Here is a 13,360-nt window from a genome sequence, read left to right as displayed (position 1 = left end):
TTTTACGATTGATTTGAAGTTAATTTATGCAAGTTTAGGTTTTGAAAATCATATTCTTGTGATGTTTTCAAATTTTATTTTAATCTAGTGTAATATTCATATTTTAATAATTATATTGATATCAAAAGTTTTAATTAATAATAACACAGCATGCTATAATATTTATATTGATATTATTTACTTTAAAATGTAATATTTATTTCAGTATACTATTTAACTATATATATAATATCAATATTGACACATTTTATCAATAAATTCAGTGTATGTAATCTAGTTCTATATATAATATTATATCTTGGGTTGAGTTTAGACGTAAAAGAATATTTATATTTGTGAAAATAAGAATATTTAGAATCAAAAGAAACGAAGGAAAATAAATCTCTTATTTATTTTTCATTTTGTTTAGTTAAAAGAAATGTAAAATAATAAAAAACTGTTCTTTTATTTATTATTTTGTTTAATTAAATTAAATATTTTTAATTGAACCACTATTAAAATAGTTTATTCTATTGATTGTTTTTTTTTTCCTTTAGCTAACGTTTAATTGAACCACTATTAAAAGAATTTATATATATGATTTTTTTTTGTGTTTTTGTTTTCAACTTCGACATCTTCTACTTCCTTGTCTCACCCATCTCTTTTAATTTGTTACCCACCAGTGAGATAAGATTTATGATATAATTAAACTTAATTAAGTTTTATTTTTTTATTATATTTTAAAAGTTCACTATATTTTGAAGTTTATACCATTTTCCCCCGTTACATGTAAGCAAATTGGTAACACCTTTTTGCTTTTATTTTTCGTTACACTTTTTTGGCTATCAAAATAAGGCTAAACTTTCTTTAGATCAAAGAGAAAAATAAAATAATATATATATATATATATATATATATATATATATATATATATATATATATATATATATATATATATATATATATATTATAAAATTACTTTTACGATAAAAATGAAATATGATTAAATGTTAAAATATTTAAATATCTATCTTTCCCATCGGATTAAATTATTGTTTGTCCCAATACTAATAGGTTGTATTTCCTTATAAAATAATCGCCAATTATTTTATATTCATCCATGTATGTATTTTTGTGAAATAATTAAATGTAGAAAAATAATTTTTAAAAATATAAATTGAAATTGAAATAAATTTCAAATTTAAATGAAAAAAAAACTTAATATTGATAAGGATTAACAAATTAAAGGCAAACTATCATTTATTTAAGTAATTGTAGCTTGAATAAGTTAACATAATTGCATTATTTTAAAACAATAAACATGCAACTGTAACAGTTAACTGAATAAAAGTAATCTCACATCTAAAAAACAATTCATGTAAATTACAAATTAACATCTTAAGAGAAAGAATTACAATAATGTATAGAAGAAAAAAAAGTACTACATCAGAGACATCCAGAGAAAAACAAAGGAAGAAAGATAACATGTAATCATAAATTAAATTACAAGAATTTAAATTAAAAAAAATAAAACAAAAAAAAGTCATAAATATTTAAAGGACTAATTAATTGAAGGTTTATTCAAGCCTATCAATTCTGCTCTTCTGTGAATTCTTTCAAGAGGCTGACGAAAATTTAGATTTAAAAAGTATTAAGTATTAATATTTTAATATCACTTCAAATATTAATTAACTATGTTAACATCGTGGGTCTTCATCATCAAAATATTGATAATGATACTGGTTGATCTTACAATGTAGTCAAACACTCTTAACATATATTAATGACATTCAATTTTTTTTAATAATATTTCATTAAATCAATTTACTATCAGGGTGTGGTATATATGTGCATCAACAATCAAGTTAAATGATAATATACTCCAAAATGCAAAATACCTATAATAAGAATTTGGACAAGACATTCAATCTTATCTTTTTAGTCACATAATTGTAATTGTAACGTGGAACACTGATTAATTATGATTTATTTGTTTATTTCACATCAAACACAAATATCACTAAGAAGAGTTTGAGATGAGATTGAATAGAAATATGTTGTTCCTAATTTATTAAATTTCAAGATTATTTACTCTCAAGATAATCAAATTTATAAATAAATATAAATATGTATATTCTCTTGTATTCAAACAATATATTCTCCATATTTATCATTTGAAGTTCTCTTTGTTTCTTTGCTTGATAATTTCCACTATCATATAATCTTCCACACTCTCAAGTAGAGGAGATTTATTAATATGATAAGTAACATTTTTGAAGAAATTTTAGAGAGTCATGTAATCAACAAAAGAGTGAATACAAAGGTAAAACTTGAATCAGAACTAAAACACATAATAGAGTTAGAAACTCTCGAAGTTATGATTAGAACATCTAGCAGAATAATTGTAGTACCATAAAGGTATTCTCCTTCATTACACTACTTGTTGTTGAATATGTTAAGTGAGAGCTAGCAATGAAAGATGAGATAAAGTCCTTTTAAAAGAATGAAACGTGGTCTTTAACTAAGCTACTAGAAGGAAAGACAATAATAGAAGATATAAGACTAAATTCGTAGTGAAAGGGTTCCAACAGAAATATGGTATTAATTGTTCTTTCCTTTTCTCAAGATGACTACCATCAAAGTTATCTTGAATATCGTAGCGGAAGAAAATATTCATCTGGAACAGTTATATGTCAAAATCACATTCCTACCTGGGGATCTTGAGGAGGAAATCTTTATGACACAACCAAAAGGTTTTAAAATAGAAGGCAAGGAGAATCTTATACGCAAGTTTCATAAAAGCTTGTATGGATTAAAACAAGTACCAAGACTTAAATAATTATCTTTTATTTACAAAAGTATCATCACATATTTTAAATTTGTTTATTTATGAATAAACTTAAAAGATTGTATTCTATTAGTGTTGACATCGATTTGTTAGAACATGTAATCGTACTACCTTTTTTATGACAAATAAAATATATTATTATAATAAATTCTCATTGTTTTTTATTTTCGTATTAATGTGAATAACAAAATTAATCTAGTGCAATTAAGAGAGTATATGACTGATTGAGATTGAAGTATTTATTGAGACGTGAAGTGTAAATACATATAGCATGAAAGTGTGTGTGAATTTCGTGAAGGATAATAATACTTTGACAATATTTTTTTAGAACATTTTAACACCATTTACGTGTCATTATGTGATTAATCCATGTTATATTTATAATTATTATTATTGATTGTGAAGTAATTTTAGACCAATAAAAAATAATATATAAATGATATTAAAATATTGTAAAAAAAATAGTTAGATTAGTCTTTGGTGAATGACCGACTTAGGGACATAGGATGACGTATGGTTCCATCTGACGGAGATAGAAAGGGAAAAGGGAACCTGCTTTTTCTTTTCAATATCTGTCAAAGATTATGTGCATATTTTACACTTTTCCTACAAAATGCTAATTAAATATTTTAGACACCTCTTTTACTATAAACCTTTTCTTAGTTAAAAGACTGCTGAAAATATATATAAAAAAAAGTCTTTAAATTTGACACAAAATTCATATTTTCATAATTTTAACTACTAAAAAAACATCGTGTACTTCTTTGTATGTTTAATATATAGAAAAATAAAGAAAAACAATTAAGGAAAATGGGTAGAACTACAGTGAGTATCAGAATTCATTGTCTCATCACTCATAATAATCACACAACACTTCATGCAAAAGTCTGTGCAACTTTTTTATGAAGCATTATTCGGGATATTCTTGTCTCAATACAGTTTAAGTATTCACTGTTCAAGTATTTTATTCGATTATAAATATGTAGTAAATTTATTCATTGAAGTATACCATAAATATAAAATGATTGAAAAAGAAAATCTTAATATGATATTTTTATATCATTTTTAATTTATTTTATTATAATTTAGTGCATTTATAATTTTATTTTTTTATTAATTTTAGTCTTTTGTAATTTGTATTCGTATATCAATTACTTTAATTATATTTTTATTTGCAGTTATTATATATTTTATTGTATATTCTACTATTCAGCTTAGATTACGTCTTAAATATCTTCAAAACATTTAAAATTAAGTAAAAACATCATTTTTTAAAGTAAATAAATATCGTATTTTTATTATTTCAATTAATTCAATGATTATAAAAAGGAATTCAATTTAACAAAAATATTATTGATCGATATCAATACTGTATCTTTAACTACAATATTCAAATAATAAAATAGTTAAAGTAAACAGTACAATATGAAAATATTTTAAAAAATTGTTACTATTTATCATTATCAATATACTATGTATTAAAACTTTATCTTATATAAAATAAATAAATAGACCTGCCTTTTTGAGTTGAAGAAGAAAAACAAACATATATAATAGATTTTAACTTATATATGAAAATATTAAATATAAAATTTTATAAATAATATAAGAATAAACATAGCAAATTATGAATAAAAATTAAAATATGGCATTTAAAAGAAAAACACTAGTACATTTAAAGAGTTACACAAGTTAGTAAGAAAAATATATAGAGAAAACATTCAAACAAATTTTTAAATAATAAACAACATTTAATTTACAATTTCATATTAAATGAAATTAATTTATCAATAATTAAATTCCAAATTTCTTATTAGAATTATCAATTCTTTAAATATTTGATTACAGTTCTTAAAAGTAACGTAAATTACTTCAGAAGTGAAATTCTAAATAAGATTATTCAATTTTTTATAAAACAAAAAAAGCACACACACAATTAGTGACTTTAAAAATTAAAGCTGAAAGCAAAAACATAAAATGATTAATAAAGGTAAAGAAGATTGAATACTTACATTAACAAAAGATTACAGATGTAATAGTTGGAAGAAATGCCTCTTTGAAATATAGATAGTTTGGCACATATTTTATATTGTTCTGCATACTATATTAATCAATTTCAATGTGCATATAAAATATGTTTAATCATACTCGCTCTTAAAATAAATTAATATGCTATTAACTAAAGTTATAGGTCATTTCCACCCACCGATATGGGTAATAATATACTACTAAATTATTACAGTAACATTTTATTTATTAATACTCAATTATGTATGATGATTAATCATTGTTCATTAATAAAGTCCAAATTAAGTTATTAAGTTCTTGGTCTGAGTTATGGAAAAGTGTTTTCCTTTATGATAACGTAATAATAACCATGCCACCTCAAAAGCAGCACCTTAGCCCCACTCTTATTACAATTTTCTCGTAATTGACCGATATTCTCGCGCTGTGAGACCATCTCATCCAATAAATACGGACACACCACATTTTTATTTATTTATGGATTAAATATATATTTAATTTTCAAATTTGATATAAAATTAACTTTTTTTAATTTTGGTATATTTTGATATCTAAATTTTTAAAATAAATGAATATAATCTTTTAATTCATTAATGTTAATTTTTTTTACATATTTTAAATTGAGATATATAATAGTAATGTCAAGTGAATTAAAACACAAATTTTAAACTTCATTTAATGTATTAAAAAAATTACACAATTAGATTAAAAAATTATATCTATTATTTTTTAAGTTTGAGAATTAAATTATTTTGACTATATTAAAATTAAAATTTGTCCCTAAATTTCGATACAAATTATGTCAATCTATTTCAATTTTGTATCCCAATTTTGTATTTATATTTATTTATTTAATTATAAATAACATATAAATAGCAAATGCCAGAAACCACGGAAGAGGAGAAGAAAACAACTTTAAAAAATAAAAATAAAAATTCTATGGTTATTTCTTATATAACGTGTATGAACTTGTCTCGTTAGTAAGAATCAATAACAATCGATATAAAAGTGTTAATAAAATAATTTGATTGCAAATCCAATCATTTTGTAATCTTTAAAATTTCAATATCAAATTGTAAGAGAAAAAGACTATTAAAAAGCAAATAAATTATACTCATACTTTAACTAAACATAAGGAAAAAATCAATTAGCTCGACATAAGATTAAGAATTTTGCTCAAGGTATATTTTAACACAAACAAAAGAATAAAACTACTATAAAAAATAAAATATTAATTTAAAAACATCATTTATCATCTTCATAATAAATAATTTAAAAAAATTAATGGGTAGCAAGGGCCACCCAGCATTGCTCATAGATCCCGTCCCTGGTCCTACTAATCCAGTAATAAAAAGAACACATTCTATACAAATAATCGTTACCATGTTAAAATACGAGTAACCTGCCAGTCCATAACATATATACATTAGCAAAAAGCACAAGACACGATCAAATTCATCTGGATAATACCCGCCGAGTGAATGAGAACGAGAAAGAACGAACTCCATAGGATTGAAAATGGAATTCTGAAATAACTATCAACCTTTCAGTTTTTTCAATATAAGCACAAGGACATGACCTCTATTCTTGAATATAAACCAAATTAGCCTCTAAAAAGTAAAAACACAATCCGAATCTGATCTACACCTCAAATTTCAAAGGTGGGCACCAGCACTAACCAAAACACAGCCACCACCTGTAAGTGAACCCTAAATTTGAGAATTATAAGGAAAATGAATCATAAAAAAATTATTCTCTGAATTGAACTTATATATGTTACAAATGCTATGGAAGGATTAAACTACCTGCTAACTAACGCTGAGACGTTGGCCAGGCACAATGACAAAACCCAAGCATACAACACTCAAGAAGATTTATTCAATGTTATTCCACTAGGAAGGAACCTAATACGGCTACAACGTTTTAATTTGGTCAGAGCTTCCTGTGGCTTACCGAGCAAAATATCCAAATAAACTGCAGTAAGTGTGGCTTCTGGACTGTTGGGTAATATGGACAATGCCTGTGTGATCAAAATACTTGATTTCTCAAACTCACCCTGCATTGCGGACATTACAGCAAAATTTGCATAAATTGTTGCTCGCGCCTCCTCTGGCTTGAGGAAAACAATACTCTGAGCGCCTTCAAGAGAAGAATTCTTGGCAGCAACGGATCCTACATTCACCTCTTCAAATTCGGCAGTCCTCTCTGGTTGCCATTTCTCACAGTCCTCAAGGCTGAAAGGCAAGTCAACATTGTTTCCCCCAGACAAATAAAATGACAAATGCTCAGCCGCTTCCTTTGGTCTGTTCAGCAAGCAGAGAGCCTCTGCTGCATAAACATGGCCTAGAAAGATGTAAATTCTGGAACATTCTGGAAGTTCTAAGAGAGATCTTGCAACCGATAGTGCCTTCAAAGGATTGTCCAATTCCAGCTCCACATAAGCTAAATTAGCAAGAACAGCTTGTTTAACCAGTTGATTTTCTCTTTTACGGACATTTTCATAATAGGATAAGGAGTTCTGAACAAGTTCCTGACTATTCCCACCCTTTTGTTCCTTAGTGTCTCCGTTTGCATTGACCTGACCTAAACCTACTCCTACTGAAAATGCCTTTGAATCAATGCCATGTAAGTTTTTAAGATTTGAATTCTTTGAAGGTGACACCTCACTTCCATCATTTTCCTCCACGGAAGAGTTAGAGGGCAAACCAGATTTCAAACAATTTGCATTGTTGGAATCCAGCAAGTTTAGAGCATTCAAGAGGCATTGCTGGGCAAGGGACATCGATAACTTCAGTCGCCCATCTTCACTTGGACAAGAATCATCCCCTTCAGATGAGTCCATATGTCCCTTTCCTGGAATCTGATTTTCCACCACAAGTTGCCTCCATTTTCCAATTCCAACAACACACACTCCTACCCCCAACTTATCTGATGGGAACCGACTTGATTTGATGAGGCCCTTTTCTAAAGCCATCAAACAGCATTCTGAGAGTCTGAGCCACAAGAGAGGTTGTTTATAAAAGACCAGACTTGCCTTCTGGAAACATCGAGCAGCAAGTATTGGCTTCCCACAAGCTAAGTACTGCACACCACAATTATAAATTATAAGGAGAGAATTGTCCTGTGAGAAAGTGGGTAGCTTTAAAGATTGATCCTTCCGCAGTGATGAGCAATTGGTTAATGCCTTTGAGAAAAATAAAGATGACGTCTGATATTTCCCAAGCTGATAATAAATGCAACCAAGATTGTTGTTGAAAATGCTTGAAAATGCTGTGTCTGTTCTATTATTTGATGCCATCAATAGCTTTACAGCTTTGCGGTGGTTACCACGGGCATATTCAAGCTGGGATTTCAAAAGAAGAGCCATTGATGAATCTCTTCCACGTGCAATGTTCATGGCCAGCTTGACTTCTCGTTTTGCCAGTTTCAAGTTCCTAGTAAGAAGCAGAAACCTAACCTTGTAAAGTTGCAATTTTAGCTTTAAATCAACAGTAGAAAACCTGTCAACCAAAGCCCTTGAAATGTCATTTGAAGATGGGCCCATTGGCCTTACTAAATTTTGTCCACCCATATCCAAAATCATGGCTTCATAATCAAGTGTATCCTCAGACAAAGCTCTGGATAGATGATTTTCAGATGCATTTGCACTTGACCCTAACTCAGAACTGGATGCATCAGTAGCTGACGCACTAATGGCAACAGGTGCAGACTTGGTAACTAAATTTGCAGCTTGTTGCTGTGCTGTGTTCCCACTGTCACCTTGACTCACACTACTAACACCAAATGCTTTTTCCAGATAAGTCAACACATCCTAAACAAAAGCATATTCCAGCTCAGAATAGTGAACTTGTACAATTAGAGAAACTAAAAAACTGCTTACGTCAAATTTTTAGGCCGCTTACAAAACAAATCATTCAGGATAAACATATACTACAACTAGCAGGGTAAGAGTTCAATAAATTATGCCAAGAAAGTTTAACATTGTATTTTATAAAAGAAAACCATCACAAGCGAGTAAACTAAATCTTAAATTTTTCAGTTTAACCCAAGTTAAATAGTGATAATGGCGTATGGCTCTCGAATTGAAATTAGATCACCTCAGTTTAGCTCAAAAATAACATGCATAGAAGAAATTGGTATAACATTAACTCAAAAGTTCAATTGATTGAAGACTTGTCAAAGATGACAATAGGATCCGGTCAAATGTTACAACCACAACTATTGTGGCCACAATAGTACCCAGAGCTGCAATTGTGGATTCAAGAAATTCCACTACACACTAGCGGCTACATAATAGTGCCACCATAGTGGCTTTCTTACACTGGTTGAGATAGGTAGCAAAATATACCATGAATTCACATTTTCTACATAAGGACCAAATGTCATGTCAGACATGCCTAGAGTGATAGGGATGTTATGTTATGGTTAATTTTGTAATCTGTAAATTAATTTCCTACCTCAGATGACCAAGCGTTAGATATTTAAGCACATTTATGCATAATAAAGAAAAAGTCGAAATAGCTACAAATAAAGGATTGAGACACAACAGATGGACAGATGACCATTGAAAACATTCAGTGGGCATACCCAACACTGACTTGAGAAGAAAGATTTAGTTATCATCAGTGAAACGAGAGGTTCATGGTTGAACTGGCCAAGTATAAAATATGTAATAACACTCACAATATTCAGTTAACAAGTAAACTAGCTGGACTAATATGTAAGTGAAAAAGAATAATACATTCATGCGACATGAATATCATGATAGAGAACAATGCATTAAGCAACAAGACTTGCAATAGTTAAAAAGTAAACCAACTAATCACAGTATCAAATAGAACTTACAGCTGATTTTGATGCATCATGGCAAGCAAGGCTAGCATCAAGCAGCAGAAGACAAATATGAAGAGCCGTTGTCTGCTTTGGAAAATAAAACACAGTAGAGGAAAAACAAAGCAATCAACATATCAGGGTAAAATTAAAAACAAAATCAAATCAAATCATCTATGACATACCTCATCTATAGGTTCAATATTTTGAAAGAGCGGTTCCAACACAGACAATGTCTTCGCATAGTCATGGAGATGGAACCAAATGATGGCCTAAAGAGATTGAAATAAAAAAAATATGTTTAAATAGGTAATTAAAAGCATACATTAAAAGAGACAAAATGAGAAATAAATGAAATTAATATAAGGAGCAAAATGAACATACAATATTTAGCATTGCCACAGAAGAGTCAAATTCATCTGAATACATGGTGCCAGTGCTGTTTGAACCTGAAAACTGATGCGCTGAAGCATTACTTCCTTTGGATCCCAAAACAACTTTATTTCCAACATTGTTAACTGACTCTCCTTGTTCTCCCAAAGCTAGAGCAAGCTCATCATTTTTCCTCTGAATCAACTCCAGCAATAAAAAATAGTAAGTACAAAATTACAAATAAATTGAGCTAAGGCTTCAAGCTACAATTAATTGATCCAAAACAAAATAAATCAATTTTGAGAGTAAAAATAAAACCTTCTGTTTCAACGTGATCCCCACCTGACCACTTCACCAGGGGGCAAACCCGAGAGAAATGAGAACTTAAAGCCAACATAAAAGAAATCTGAAGCTTAAACAAGACTTCCTGATTTCTACACTGAACTTCATCTGATAAAGCTATTCAACAAGGAAAACCTATTCAATATCCGAACCCTTTTCACCACTGTTTCCTAACTTGTAATATTATTGTTGAGGTGGTGATATGTATGTCCAGTTTCCTCCTTTAAGAATATCATAAATAAGATACCCAAAAGGAGGAATTTGGGAATTAAACTATCATCAACTATACATACCAGGTTCAACAGGAAGTTAAATCTTGCCTAGATCCTTCTTCCAATGGAGACTTATTTCTTTCAGAAAATCATGAGAAATTATCAGTATCCAATATGGCCTCCACGATCTTAAACACTCATTTCACTGATTCAAGCCAAATGCCAAGACCATTTCACTGACCCAGAAATACTTAAACGAGTCAGCATAAAGGCTAAGAAATTAAATATAAAAGAGCCCAAGCTATTTAGACTCAACTTCATTTTAATATTGTTAACTTAATATTGGGATTAGTGTCATGCAATTCCAGTTTTTAAATCCATAAAGGCAAAAAGAAGTGAAAATGGTTTCCTTCAAATATCATCCATGAAAAATAAAAGCTACTGACCATAAAAAATGTCAGTTAGCAGAAATCAAAAACAATGTTGAATTTAAAGTAGAATACCTTGACGCCATTTATAACTTCAAGCAACCTTTTGGGATCTGAACAACCGTCTCGGAAGAATTCCGCAATTGCAATATTATGAAGTACCTGAAATATTAGGATTTAAAACCTTAAACACTAAGATTTAGAAAAACAGATTGCCTTACACAATATCTAAAAAAACAACATAAAGATAACACAGCATTTGGCAGGTTACATTAAGTTGTTAACCCACCAAAGCAAGTCTTCCCTTGCTCATAACACGCCCCAATAGGGTTAGCAGAGAATTTTATTGCTCAACAAACATAATTGCATTCTCAAATGCAATCCACAAAATAACAAATTGAACAGAATTTTGTTATTGTCTGTGTGCATAATATGTAGAGAACACAAAAAACACACTCATCCTCTATGAAACACGCATACAAAATGATGATAAAGTTTCGGTATTTCTTCAATATGCATTGCTTTCGCAGGTATGCTTGCACAAATGGCTCTCAAACTATTTAAATTTATTTATAGCATGGCATATATCATCAATTGTGAGAATACATAAGGAGTGTAAATTCAGGAACAAAACATTTCTAAATCCATCAAAGGAAAACAACAAAGATAAACACGCAATGTGTTGTACATGGCACGGACAATGTACACCATTAAGTAAAACGTTACAGCACAAAAAAGGTATTATCCAACAGCTTGCATGAAGTATACAAGTGTAAGCTTGTGAAACAATATGCGTTGACTTAGTGTTGTGTGTACCACCAGTAGCTATCCCGCTAATCACGTCAGCGTTAAGAACCAAAATTACACATCATTCTACTGGTATTTATCCGGCAAATCAGGTTACCATGAAGAAACTAAAACCAAAATTAACAAAGTGACAAACAAATGTTGAACAAAGAAATATTTCCTTATTCAGAAAATGAGCTTAAAACCCCTATCTCCGTTCAAACTTCCCATGTTGGAACCACTACAACAATTTCTTCTACAAGTTTTACAAATTTCTCCAAACGCCCGACACTCTAACTAGATACACATCACACAGCGCAAAGGCATTCTAATCAACGTCCACTGCAAGAAGCTCGCAACACAACTTAATCAGCTCATTCATTTTCTAATAGAGGAAATCCAATCAAACCAGGACGCTCATTCACATCTACAATCACAGTCGTTACACTGCATCTGCAAGGGCTCACTAGCTACAGTTCCAGCTAGGTACCAAAACTGAAATTCAGCTCATAAAATAAGGAACCGAACAAACAGATCAATCACCTGACGCATATTAATTAATATAAAGTAAACACTAGCACCAAGCAAAGAAGCAAGAAATTAAAAACACGAAAAAAGAAGCGTCAATCAAGAACTAAGAGCACGAAGCAACAGATAAAGAAATGAAACGATGCCGGTTAGATCAGTATCCAGGAAAAATGGTAAAGAGAATTCAAGTACCTTGGGATCGTCCTGCTTCTTCTGCAGGAGCTGGTTCAAAACCTCGACGCACTCGGCGAACTTGGCAGACTGAAAATGCAACGCGGCATCTTTGGCGAGTGCCACGGCGACGGTGAAAACGCCGTCCTCGGTCTCGGTGCCGGAGGAGGCGTCGCGGTTGGCGGTGGACGACGGGGACGACGACGGTAAATCTCGGGATTCCATGTCGAGATCGAGTAATCGGATTGCAAATCGTTTTGGGAGAGGGTTTTGGGGAAGAGAAAGATGAAAAGCCCTAAAGTTGAGTGAAAAGGTACGAAGTGAGATGAATCTGAATTACATTCAAAATCAAAGTAAAGAAAGCGCTATAGTTGACAAATTTGAAGTGAGAAACCCTAGGATTTGCTTGCTTCGATGGTATCTGGTTTTCCTGTGATGGAGAGAGGAAAGAGTGATAGAAGGAAATGAAAACCTATTCGCCGAATCGGGGGAGGTTCAGATAGAAAGAGAGTGGAAGGTTTTTTTAACATTTTTTTTTTCAGTGACTCATAAATGGGATAAATTAAAATGAGCACATCATCATATCCGTTTATTTCACTTGTCTTCTTCATCTGACGTCCCAAGGGACTCTTTTACTTCTTTTTCTTTAAACGGATAAAAAGTTTAAAAAAACTCTTATACTTAATATTTTGTATTAATATGGTGTACAATGTCTCACGACTTTGTCTTGAAGAACAGACTACTAAACTCTCACTGCAAATTATTTTCATCAATAATCAAACTCGAAGAAAGTCAAAAAATAGTTATAAAATACTAAATTTACAAATTACCTTGATTAA

At 30.2% G+C, this 13,360-nt stretch overlaps 1 protein-coding gene across 6 annotated transcripts; it reads right to left on the bottom strand.

Moving 5' to 3' along the window:
• Nucleotides 1–6,330: 6,330 nt before the first annotated feature.
• LOC108345810 (uncharacterized) lies at nt 6,331–13,070 on the bottom strand. 6 transcript variants are annotated; one of them, XR_008248827.1, is made up of 7 exons: nt 12,543–13,055; nt 11,112–11,198; nt 10,067–10,258; nt 9,868–9,954; nt 9,698–9,769; nt 6,658–8,663; nt 6,331–6,561 (listed from the first exon to the last, which is right to left on the bottom strand). XR_008248827.1 is itself a non-coding variant. In XM_052877587.1 (7 exons), exons 2-7 carry the CDS (start codon nt 12,744–12,746, stop codon nt 6,717–6,719), a joined length of 2,589 nt encoding a protein of 862 aa, XP_052733547.1. In that variant the 5' UTR covers nt 12,747–12,816; nt 12,916–13,062; the 3' UTR covers nt 6,331–6,716. The 6 variants fall into 6 exon arrangements, 3 of the variants coding, with proteins under 3 accessions (XP_052733547.1, XP_052733562.1, XP_017440085.1); XR_001833739.2 differs by having other exon boundaries at nt 6,331–6,548; XR_008248828.1 differs by having other exon boundaries at nt 6,331–6,548; nt 10,067–10,249; nt 12,543–13,054.
• Between the last annotated feature and the right edge of the window lie 290 nt (nt 13,071–13,360).

The sequence above is a fragment of the Vigna angularis genome, chromosome 1 (assembly GCF_016808095.1).
Source record: "Vigna angularis cultivar LongXiaoDou No.4 chromosome 1, ASM1680809v1, whole genome shotgun sequence".
Lineage (NCBI taxonomy): Eukaryota > Viridiplantae > Streptophyta > Magnoliopsida > Fabales > Fabaceae > Vigna > Vigna angularis.
This window is presented reverse-complemented; position numbering and strand designations above follow the sequence as displayed.

Bases quoted from the DNA above. Each gene is read 5' to 3' on its own strand.
- LOC108345810 (XM_052877587.1), bottom strand. From the start codon at position 12,746: ATGGAATCCCGAGATTTACCGTCGTCGTCCCCGTCGTCCACCGCCAAC. The intron at 10,259-11,111 runs GTATTCTACTTT...TTATTGCTGGAG, and splicing joins AAGTTATAAATGGCGTCAAG to TTGATTCAGAGGAAAAATGA. The intron at 9,770-9,867 runs GTATGTCATAGA...TTTCCAAAGCAG, and splicing joins ATATTGAACCTATAGATGAG to ACAACGGCTCTTCATATTTG.